Source organism: Mobula hypostoma, chromosome 11 (genome assembly GCF_963921235.1).
Source record: "Mobula hypostoma chromosome 11, sMobHyp1.1, whole genome shotgun sequence".
Lineage (NCBI taxonomy): Eukaryota > Metazoa > Chordata > Chondrichthyes > Myliobatiformes > Myliobatidae > Mobula > Mobula hypostoma.
This window is the reverse complement of record NC_086107.1, coordinates 9,750,387-9,762,690: the sequence shown is the minus strand read 5'-3', so window position 1 is coordinate 9,762,690 and position 12,304 is coordinate 9,750,387. Positions and strand designations below refer to the sequence as shown.

Sequence of the window (12,304 nt, the reverse complement as noted above, 5' to 3'; positions counted from 1 at the left end):
GAGGGCATGTTTGGCAGTGTACCTCTAAATAAATAAATAAACACGATGGAATATTATACTCTAAAATTATTTACTAAATATCATACTTCTGTTATAAAAGTACATCTATTAAAAGAACAAAATAGCTATTTGTTTGGCTTTCTTGTTAACATTACCTCGGTGTACATAGAATCATGTGGGATACACAGTTTGGCACATGAGGAAACCATTGAACCTAACCAGCCCATTTCAAAGATTATGCTTACTCAAATTTCTCCTCTCTCCCTATCTAAATGTTGCGCATAGCCCCCCTCTTTCCATCTTTCTTACATGATGTTCAGCGCCCCCCCCCCGTTAAATATACCTAAGATATTTGTGGCATAATGCCCCACATTTAACTAGTGTAGCTGAAGAAACTTACTCTCAATTTTCTGTTGGATTTCCAGGTGACCATCTGGTTTTGATAACACCTAGTTATATTCTTCTTCACATGGAAAACTTTATTTTTCTGCTCTATTCCATCAAAAGCCTTCACAATAACCAGAATGCCAAAATCCTTCGCTAATTTCCTAGCTTGTACATGTGCGGTAGAGTAATTGTTATTAATAAAACGTGATCCTAAAGAATCCTAACTCCTCTCAAATTTTAAAATTATATATTTTCTATGACTTCACAATAGAATTCTTTCACTGGTGATACTGTGTTGTATTCAAAGATGATGGACAATAACAATGAATAGAACCAAAAGTAAATTTTGATCTTGTCCTCCAACAATAAGAAACATGCATATTCAGTACATCTCATTGCTAATTTTTGTTTTTGGGCATATCGCTTTCCAGTTAAATTACTAAATCAAAAGTAAAAGCAATATTAATCTTGTGAAGGTGAGTAAGTGCAGCCAATAGAGTCTGTCAAAGATTCGAAGCAATTAATTTAAACATATTGGCAGCAAGACACTTTGAAAATACTCACAAGATTGGGGAGAGTCAGCATGAATTAATAAATGGAAATTAACTTTTGACAGATTTGTTTATAGTTCAAATCACATTTTAGCAAATAATGGAAAGAAATGCATTAAGAAATTTCAAAAAACAAATGCTTAGCAGGTCAGCTAGAATCTGTGGAAAGGGAAAGTAAATTTTTTTTTGGTCAGAGACCCTTCCTGAGAATGGATGGTCTTTGACCCAAAACATTAACCGTGGTTCTCTTTTCACAGACTCTGCTCGACTGGCTCAGCTGGCTCATATTTCTCTCGTTTTATTTATAGAAGCAGGCTACCCGTTTGTCTTTAGAGTGTGGAAGGAAACTGCACCACCCATAGGAAACTCAGACAATCATGTGGTAAGCCTACAATGGGCAGTTGCATCCCGAATTTTCAAGTTAGAAGACTTTCAAGTCTGGAAACTGTGTATAATAAAATAGGACACTCTCTGTTTTTTGGTGGGTACAACACATGTCTCTGCATATGGGCAGACTGATTCTGGAAAGTCATATATAATGATGGGCTACACTGACAAGGAATCATAGTAGGATTCTGTGAACAGTTGTTCTCTTCTAACACACCCTGAGCAGCAGGTTGCATACTGCATTGAAGTCTACAATGAGAATATCAATGACTTGTTGGTTTGGTGTATTTGAATTTTCTTGCTTTGTGGTTGAATTGCTAGGCCCTTAATTTGCTTTTTAAATTCAAACTTGTCTCTTCCAAAAACAATGGAGTTAAAAGTTTAAAATGGGTTATGAGTGTGACAAATAGTTCCTTGCTGTTCTAATTGCAAACAGTCTTGCCTTTAATAGTTGGAGAGACATAGCAGTTTGTTTGTTCTCCAAGCTGGCTGCCATTTGGTAATGGACATGGCAAATATATTGTGAGTGGATAGTTTTAATTCCAGCTACTATCCTGTTTTAAAAGAGAAAAATATTTTGAGAAGTAGTTATCAAACTCAAAATTTTTATGTTGATAACTGTGCTGTATTTTATTATATGGAACTAAGCCATGTGTTCCAGAGTGATGATACAAGAAATAAAAATGTGAAGTTTATTGACAGGTTTAGGTCAACCAGTCCATGAAGTGTGCCCATAATAAAGGAGCATGAAAACTAACAATTTCCTCTTTTCCTGTTAGTCATATAATTATGTAGAGTCAAAGAGTCATAGAACACTACAGTGCAGAAACAGGGCCTTTGGCCAATCTGGTCTGTGCTAAACCATTAATCTGAGACCATAGCTCTCCATAATGCTCTCATCCATGTACCCATCCAACTTTCTCTTAAATGTTGAAATTGACTCCACATCCACCACTTCCAATGGCAGCTCATTCCACATTCTCACCATCCTCCCATCCTCTGAGTGAAGTTCTCCCTCATGTTCTCTTTAAACATTTCACCTTTCACTCTTAACCCATGACCTGTAGTTGTAGTCTCACCCAACCTCAATGGAAAATTCTGTTTGCTTTTACCCTGTCTATACCCCTCATAATTTATTATATATCTATCAAATCTTCCCTCAGTCTTCTGTGTTTCAGGGAATGAAGTCCTAACCTATTCAAACTTTCCCTATTACTCAGGTCCTCAAATCCTGGCAACATTCTTTTAAATGCTCTCTGCACTCTTTCAATCTTATTAAAAACTTTCCTGTAGATAGGTGACCAAACCTGCACATAATACTCCAAATTAGGCCTCATCAGCATCTTATACAATTTCAGCATAACATCCCAATTCCTGTACTCATTACATTGCTTTATGAAGACCAAAGTGCCAAAAGATTTCTTTAGACCCTATCAACCTATGACAACACTTTCAAAGAATTATGGATCTGTATTCCAAGATCCCTTTGTTCTGTTGCACTCCTCAGAGCCCTACCGCGTACTGTGTAAGACATACCCCTAGTTGGTCCTCCCAAAGTGTAACACCTCTCACTTAACTGCATTAAATTCCATCTTCCATTTATCAGCACATTTTTCCACTGGTCCAGATAGTCTTCCTCACTGTCCACTACACCCTCAATCTTGGTGTCACCCGCAAATTTGCTGATCCAATTTACCACATTATCATCCAGATCATTGCTTTAGATGAGGTACACCACTAATCACAGGACTCCAGTCAGAGAGGCAAACAACTACAACCACTCTTTGACTTCTGCGAAGCTAATGTCTAATCCAATTCACTACCTTATCTTGAATGCCAAGCAACTGACATTTCTCGACCAACCTCCCATGCAGAACCTTGTCAAAGGCCTTGATAAAGTCTGTGTAGACAACATCCACCACTTTGCCATCATCATTTTACCTGGTAACTTCCACAAAAAAATTCTATAAGATCTGTTAGACAACAAGTTGCCTCGCACAAAGTCATGTTGGCTATCCCTAATCAGTCCCTGTCTATCCAAATACTTATGTATCTGAATCCTTAGAATACCTTCTAATAACTTTCCCACTGCTGATATCAGGCTTACCAGCCTATAATTTCCTGGCTTATTCTTGGAGCCTTTCTTAAGCAATGGAACAATGGTCGCTATCATCCAATCTTCTCGCACTCACTGGTGGTTAAGGATGTTTTAAATATCTTTACTAGGGCCCCTGCATTTCTCCACAGGGTCTGAGAGAACACCTTGTCAGGCCCTGGGGATTTATCCACCCTAATTTGCCTCAAGACAGCAAACACCTCATCTGTTGTAATCTGTATAGTGTCCACGACCTGGGTGCTTTTTTGTCTCACTTCTATAGATTTTGTGTCTGTCTCCCAAGTAAATACAGATGCAAAGAATTTATTTAAGATCTCCCCATCTCTTTTGACACCACGCATAGATTACCATTCTGATCTTCCAGAGGACCGATTTTGCCCCTTGCTGTTCTTTTGCTCTTGGTGTATCTGTAGAAGCCCTTAGTATTCTCCTTCACCTTGTTTTCTAGAGCAACCTCATGTCTTGAATGAAACAAAAGGCAGCAAGAACTAGGAATGGGGAAAAAGACTTGGAAAATTCTTTTCCAATTCTCTCAGGTGATCTGGCCCACAGGATCACATAAAGCATTTGCTATTTGTAATATTTTTGTTGTTGTTCCTTTTGGCACACCAGGCAGCATTTTTGTTGTTTCCATAGCATTTGACTTTTTTTTTAATGAGGCCAAGTTGCTGGCTCGATGCTCAACTCAGCACAGATGGAAAACATGCAAGGAACTGGCCAGATTTGAACGTGAGACCATTCACCCTGAAGTCCGGTGTCGATGCCACTGCACCACTGGCTGGCTATTCGTAATATTACTCAAAGTTTATTCATTGAAATTTTGCCCAAGTTAAGAGCTGGCTTGTTACCCTCAGAGACATTGATAGTCAGTAACCATCATAATTACTTAGCCTTGAAACTGCATTTATAAGACCATAAGACATAGGAGCAGAATTAGGCCATTCACCCTATCAAATCTTGCTTCACCATTCCATCATAATTGATTTATTACCCTTCAACCCCATTCTCCTGCCCTCTCCCCATAACCTTTGATGCCCTTACTAATCAAGAACCTATCTACCTCCGCTTTAAGCATACTCAATGACTTGGCTCCACAGCCACCTGTGGTAATGAAAGCAACAGATTCACCACTCTGATTAAAGAACTTTCTCCTCATCTCTGTTCTAATGGGTTTATTTGTTTGTTTATTTTGTTGTTTAGGAGCTGAAGCTTTAAACCATTGGTTATTTAATACCTCTCAGCAGATTTGTTCCCTCTAGAAATTATGCTTTGTTGCTGAAGAGGGTTATACATTTTGGTACCAGAATATTACTTCAAATTATCTTGTAATTTTATTTGAGAGAAATCATTTCGATATGCTTTCTAGTTGCATAGATGGACAACAAAATGACAGGAAACTTAGAAGGATCAAACACTGGATTGAACATTACATATAACCTTCAGAGCCCTGCTCCAGCCCTACTTTGCTTGGTTGATCAGCTTGAATTTAAAACAAGCCTTTTGGAAGTGGTCGAGGAGCTTCGTATTTGTCGTGTGAGTAGAACATCTTTAAATTTAGTGAACAGTAATGCGTATATTCATATTTTCAACTTTTTTAGCATACTCTTAATATTTAGAAATTGAAATTTCACGAACTTACATATTTAAATACAATGCCAGAGTAACCTGAATTTACATATATGCAAAGTTATCTGTGTGTGTTTTGATGTGTTAAAAATAGAATTAATAATCTTGCACCAAATGTTTTTAACATTACATTCTTTATAAACATCTTTTCATATTCTTTTGCTTTTTGCTTCTTGCTTTAATGGCAGCTATGGTACAGTGGTGGCTAATTGCACAAAACTGTGTTCCAGAGATTTGAGTATGAAAGCCAGCCGCTCCAGGCAATATAAAGAATATTGTTCTTCGGATAGTTTAAACTGAGATCCTTCTAAACTGTTGGTAGATGTAAGATCTTTTGGAACAGTTTGATGAAGTGCTAGAAGGCACTCTCTGGCCCTCTGTCCAAGCTATTCCTCTCCAAAATCACTAAAGCTAATCATTTAATCATACTGCTTGTGAGATATTGCTGTGTGGAAGCTAACAGAGGCACTTTTTTTTTTACCACAACCACTATACTTCAAAAACATTTCACTGACTGTTAAAAATCTTTTGGAATATCCTGGGGTGAAAATGCTTGCTATAAAAATGCATTTATTTCCTACCCAAGGTAGAAAGTTCAAGCCCACTCCATTTTCAGTGAAAGTTGTATCGAAGGATACCATCCTTATGTGGGAAAATAAGATTAGTGCAGATGGACAGAATGATTGGCATGGATGTGGTGGGTCAAGGGTCTTGTTTCTGTGTTACATAACTCTATGGCTCTACGGTAACACGATTTCTAATGCATCTAAACCAAGAATGGTTTGTCTTTATGGAGCTGCTATTTTCTTTGAAGTGGAGCAGGGAACTTTCTTAATGTCCCATAGAATGTTTGTATTCTAACACACATACGCACATTGCCTTGAAGATTGTAATATGGCTAAATTCCCAGTGTTTTGTTACTAGTGAAATGATGGTTATCACACTCCCATAATAATTCTTTGTCACCAGAAGTTGGAGTGTGGCTGACTTGGGTTGGACCATATTTATTACCTGTTTGTAAATGACATAGATAGATAGGTACTTTATTGATCCCAATGGAAATTACAGTGTCACAGTAGCATTACACTGTGTGTGGCCTCCGTCGGTCGTGGGCGACCATGGGTACTGCGCGTCTGGTAGTTACTGGTTTGTCAAGCTGCGTCCACTGTGGCTATTGAGGCCGATCCTAGAATGGCAGGCTCTGCCACAGTTGCAAGTGCACGGATCTAAATGTTAGAAGAAAATTCAGAAGAATAAAAAAGTTACTACTATCAGTCTAACAGGAGAGGGTCATCACTTCCCAGGCTATGGGTTGACTCATTATAGTGCTTAATGGCCAAGAGTAAGAATGATCTCATATAGCACTCTTTGGAGCAGCGCAGTTGTCTTAGTCTATCACTAAAAGTGCTACCCTGTTCAGCCAAAGTGGCATGCAGAGGGTGAGAAATAATGTGACAATAACTGGTGAAGCTTTTCCTTGATCTTTTCTAGTCTTGGCGATAGTACTGCGCATCAATGTTTAAATGTTTTGGCACAAGATGAACCATGAGTCGGTTGTAGTATAGAGATCATGCATGTCATAGGTCCTTACTGGTACTCTTGTGGTAATTGTTCAAATCATTCCTTATTTTTGCAGTGCATGGACAAAGGAATCAAAATTTATTTACTATTGTAATCATTTATCTTAATGATGAAGTTGTGGATTGTAATAAAGAATATAATTTCAGCATCACATTTACATCCTGAATGATTATTTGTGTTGGCTAGGCCCTTAAAATTTAAGAAATAGCTCTGTTAATTATAAAAATATGACAAATAGCAGCCACATTTTAAGAACATTATGCATATTTTATTCTGTATCTATCCTTTAACCTCTAACTTTATTTTTTATATAATTCTTTATTCTTTGTAATTGTTGAATGTTATTGTTATTTTTATTGTCGCGCCTGACCAACACCACAGCAGATTCCTAATACATGTAAATGTATACGGCGAATAAAGTTGATTCTTGAGAATGTGTTGTTATTTTTGGAATCACCGTGGTATTACAAAAATTGAAGTTCTCTCACAGCTTCAGTGACCCAAATTTGATTCTGACCCCTGGTGCTGCATGAGTGGAGAGTGGAGTTTGCACATTCTTCCATTAATGGTTTTTCTTTGGTCACACTGTTTACCACCTACCTTCCAAAGATATCCCGAGAAAGCATGCTAGAGTTTTCCCTTTGGAGCAAAGGCTGATGAGAGATAATTTGATAGAGATATGTAAGATAAGAGGCATTGATAGAGTGGACAGACAGCGCCATTTTTCCTAGGGTGGAAATGGTTAATGTGAAAGGGCATAATTTTAAAGTGATTGGAGGAAAATATATGGGGGGGCGGGTAGAGGATGTCAGGTAGTTTTTTTTTTACAGAGTGGTAGGTGTGTGAAATGAGCTGCTAGGTGTGATGGTAGAGACAGATGCATCAGAGAGAGTTAAGAGACTCAAAATCAAATTAATAAATTGATTAAAGAGCACATGGGTGAAAGTAAAATGGAAAGCTATGTGGGAGGGAAGTGTCAGAAGTTGGAGTAAGGTAAAAGCTCAGCACAGCATCGTGGGCGGAAAGGCCTATACAGTACTGTTCTATGTTCTATATGTTGGTTGTTAAGTTAATTGGCTAATTGGTGGTTGTAAATTGATGTAATATGCATAGGTGTTAGACAATCAATTAATGGGCATGTGTGAGAAAATGAATTACAGGGAACTAAGCAAGTGATTGGGATTCCTCTGAGAGCCTGCCTAGATTAAATTAGCAGATTGTTTTTTTTTCTGGAGGATTAAAATTCCCAAGGGTATTACTGGGACCGGAGGGCTAGAGTAACAAGGAGAGACAGGGCTTTTGTCCCTAGAGCATAGGAGGCAAAGGGTTGTCATTATAGTGGCATATAAAATCATGAGGGCCATAGACAGGGTGCATGGTCACAGTCTACTTTCCAGAGTAGAGGAATCTAACAGTAGAAGTCATAGATTCCAGGGTGAGAGGGCAAAGATTTATAGGGGAGACTCCTTTCCACAGAGGGTTGTGGGCATGTGGAAAATGCTGCCAGATGATTGGCAGAGGTGGGGCCTATTACATTAAAAAAACATTTGGACAGGTTCATGGATGGGAGATGTTTAGAGGGCCAAGTGCAGGTAAATGTGAGTAGCTTGGTGGACACCAAGGTTAACATGGATGAGTTTGGCTAAAGAAACCATTTTTGTGCAGTATTGTGCTATGAATGCATGTAAATCTATGTTGATATGCCATGGGAATGGAATGTTGGAGGTACTTAGCAGAAAAGGAGCAGATGTGGAGAGAGAAACAGAGGTTTCTTTTAATGATCAGATGAAAAAATCTTGGCCCAAAATGTTAACTTCGTTTCTCTCCCCACAGTTGTTGCTGAGTAAATCCAGAACTTTCTGTTTTGATTTCAGATTTGCAGCATTTGCAGCTTTGTTTCATCTTGCAATTGCCGTTATACTTAGTTCATGGTGAGACTCTTGATTGTTAATTCGGTTTGCTGATATCAGTAACAATTTGGAAGAATATTACATAAATACCTGCCTTTCTGTTATCTTAGTCATGTGGCACTTGTCAAAAAATTTTCTGCTCCAATTTCCTTGTATTTTTGTCACATACAGTCATTGGCCACTTTATTAGGTACAGGGTGGAACCCAGTGTTGTCTTCTGCTTTTGTATCCCATCCACTTAAAGGTTCGATGTGTTGTGTGTTCTGGACACAGTAGTTGTTGTTGTTGTTGTTGTTCCTCTCCGCGCCTTCTAATGCTTCGAGTGGCAGCCTTGCCGTTTCTTTAGCATTTTCGTGTTTTTTGTGAGGCCAAGTTGCTAGCTTGATGCTCACCCAGCACAGATGGAAAGCATGTAAGGAGCCGGCTGGATTTGAACATGGGACCACTTGCCTTAAAGTCCAGTGGGGGTGCCACTATACTTCCAGCTGGCTACCATTTCTGTAACGTATGGTTATTTGAGTTACTATCACCTTACTGTTATTTTGAATCAGTCTGACTTTACTTCTCTGACTTCTCTCATTAGCAAGGCGTTTTGGCCCCACAGTACTGCCACTCATGGGATGTTTTTTGTTTTTTTGCACCATTCCCTGTAAACTCTAGAGACGGTTGTGCGTGAAAACCCTAAATCAGCAGTTTCTGAGATACTCAAACCTTCCTGTCTGGCACTAATAATCATTCCACAGTCAAAGTGATCACGTTTCTTCTCCAGTCTGATGTTTGGTCTGAACAACAACTGAGCCTTTTGACCACGTCTGCTTTTTTTTTTTGCATTGAATTGTTGCTACATGATTGGCTGATTATATATTTGCATTAATGAGCAGGTGTACCTAATAAAGTGGGACTAAGTGTAGAGTCATATGGCATAGAAACAGGCCCTTTGGCCCAACTAGTCCACGTCAACTGAAGCATCCTCCTTGCAAGTTCCAGTTACCTTTTGTAATTGTATCCCCCTTGACCACTTCCTCTGGCAAACTCATTCCAGGTACTTACTACTCTCTGTGTAAAGAAATTACCTCTAATGTTTCTTTCCTGTTATTTTGTATCTGTTTTTTTATATTCTTTAATAGCAAATTTTTTTCTTCTAAGGTGGATTATGCTGGCAAAATTATGTTTATTCATTAAGGGGTGTTCCTCTTTGAAGTAAAATCTAGAATTGGAGGCACCCATTTAAGACAGGTTGTGAGAAATTTCTTCTTTTAGGAGTGGTAAATCTTTGGAATTCTTTACCAGAACTGTGGGGGCTATATTCAAGACAGGGATAGACTGAAACTTCTGTCATAGGAGTACCAAGAATTATGAGGAATGATCAGAGAAGTTGAGCTAAGGCCGAGATCAGATCAGCCATGATCATATAGAAAGATAGCAGACTCAAGGGCCATATTAATCGTATTCTTTGCACTCATTCCTAATTACTGCTGAAAGTGGTAGCTAGCCATTTCTATGAAAGTTGCAAACTCAGCCAGCTCCAACATGGGCACTAGCCTCCCAGGCATTGAGGACGTCTTCAAAAGACGATGTCTCAAAATGGCAACGACTGTCATTAAGGTCCCCCTCCCCCTCCCATCAACCAGGGCATGCCCTCTTCTCATTGCTACCATCAAGGAGGAGGTACAGGAACTTGAAGACACACTCAATATTTTAGGAACAGCTACTTTCCCTCTGCCATAAGATTTCTAAATGGACAATGAATCATGCACACCACCTCAATATTTCTGTTTGTTCTCTTTTTGCACTAATTTAATCTATATAAAAATATATATTTCTTATTGTAATTTATAGTTTTCTTTATTATTATCTATTGCAATCTACTGCTGCTGCCAAACATCAAATTTCATGACATAAACGTAGGAGATTCTTTAGATGGTGGAAACCCAAAGCAACACACACAAAATGTTGGAGAAACTGAGCTAGTCAGACAGTGTCTATGAAAATGAATAAACAGTTTATGTTTCAGGCCAAGGCCATTCAGTAGGACTGGAAGGGAAGGGGGAAGCAGCCGGAGTAAGAAGGTGGGGGAGGGGAAGGAATACAAGTTAGAAGGTGATAGGTGAAGCCAGGTGGGTGAGGGAGGGGGTTGAAATAAGAAGTTAGGAGGTGATAGTTGGAAAAGGTAAAAGGCTGGAGAGGAAGGAATCTAATAGTAGAGGAGGGTGGACCACGGGAGAAAGGGCAGGAGGGGGGGTGCACCAGGGGGAGCTGATAGGCAGGTGAGAAGAGGTCAGAGGGTAGCCAGAGTAGGGAATTGAAGAAGGAGGGAGAAGAAAAAATTACCGGAAGTTGGAGAAATCAATGTTTATGAAATCACGTTGAGGGCTACCCAGACTATTTAATTTCAATCTACATTCCCATCCCAACATGTATGCCATGGACCCACATGTCGGAATGGGAATATAGATTGAAATTAAAATGGTTGGTATGCCAGCAATATTAAACCTGATTCTGAAAATGACATCTGACGGAGGGTTCCAGTATTTTGATCCAGAAATGATCAAGCAATAGGAAGTGCATCCATCTCAGAACACTAGGTAATACTGAGGGAGGATGCCACTGATGGAGTTTTCTGAGGTTGCTAGATGTAATTCAAATGCTGATTAATGTTACTTGATTGTGTTACTGGAAATGTTGGTTAATTTTACTGGAAATGAAGCTACAATAACAGCTTCAGTTCCAGGCATGTGGAGAATTTGGCACTGGTGACAATGAACATTACTTCATTGGACGTGGTTTTTACATAGCATTTGATTTGCTTGCTACCCCATGCATGGAAAGTAGGTCTATTGGAAACCGGGGGGTATGGAAAGGTTCATTACAAGAACAGTTTTAAACAGGTGAACATTGCAAAGTCATTTAGTGAACAACATCATTTGATTTGAAAAGATGTTTATAGATACAAGTCAAGATGTTTGGGCTAAGGGCACTGCCCTAAGGTACTACTTCAGCGAATGTAGTGGGCTGCAAAGTTTGTTTCCCTAAATCATGTTTATTTATAGTTATATTTGGGAAATAATTCCAGCCACCGTAAAGAATCTTTGTGAATCCTGAATGATTTCAGTTGTTGAATGCCATCTTGAAGTATAGGTTTCTGCCATCTATAGGAGTAGGTATCAGTTGATGTCATCAGATAGTAGAGTTTTCATAGTACTTGACTAAAAAATATTTAGAAAACTTGGCAATCCTCAAAATCCCTGTGATTGTAAATCTCCTGTTCATGGTCACAGGGCTGATGCACTGTTCCAAAAGGGCAGGATTATTAATTTATTCAATCATCATCTGGCTGCTATAAAGTCTAACTGCTTCCAAAAGATCTAAATTTGGTGTATGTTTTGATGAGGGAACTTTCCAGAAGTGCTCATCTGCTTCAAATACAGGATAAAGATAACTGGCAGAAGAATAAGATGGAAAATAAAGAAAATTATGTTGTGTTGTGGGATGTTTTGATCTTAGATGCCTTGCCTGAGAAGGTGGTGAGCTATGTTTGACTGTAACATCTGATGTGGAATTGGATATGTACTGGAATGGTGAAAAAAAAAGTGTGGTCCTGTAGGCGAAGTAGCATTGGCAGGGGCTAATCAGGTTTTCAAAGAGTCAGAGCAGGGAACAATGGTGAATTATTAAAGTCATAGAGTCATACAGCATGGAAATAGTCCTTTGGCCCAACTCAAGATGCTCATTTAAGCTAGTGCCAT

The 12,304-nt window shown here is 38.9% G+C and overlaps 1 protein-coding gene across 7 annotated transcripts in view; it reads left to right on the top strand.

Annotated features, from left to right (window-relative positions):
* LOC134353577 (coiled-coil domain-containing protein 73-like) overlaps window positions 1–12,304 on the top strand; it is a 157,364-nt gene that overhangs the window by 41,085 nt on the left and 103,975 nt on the right. For 5 of the 7 annotated variants that reach the window (XR_010019640.1, XM_063061650.1, XM_063061652.1 and 2 more), the window contains exon 2: window positions 4,808–4,974. Coding sequence is in view for 4 of the 7 variants with exons in the window: in XM_063061650.1 (XP_062917720.1) it covers window positions 4,816–4,974 (159 nt within the window). In the remaining 3 variants the exon portion in view is untranslated. Of the gene's footprint in view, window positions 1–4,807; window positions 4,975–12,304 lie in introns of those variants that run through there. The other 2 variants (XM_063061647.1, XM_063061644.1) reach the window with 2 other exon arrangements.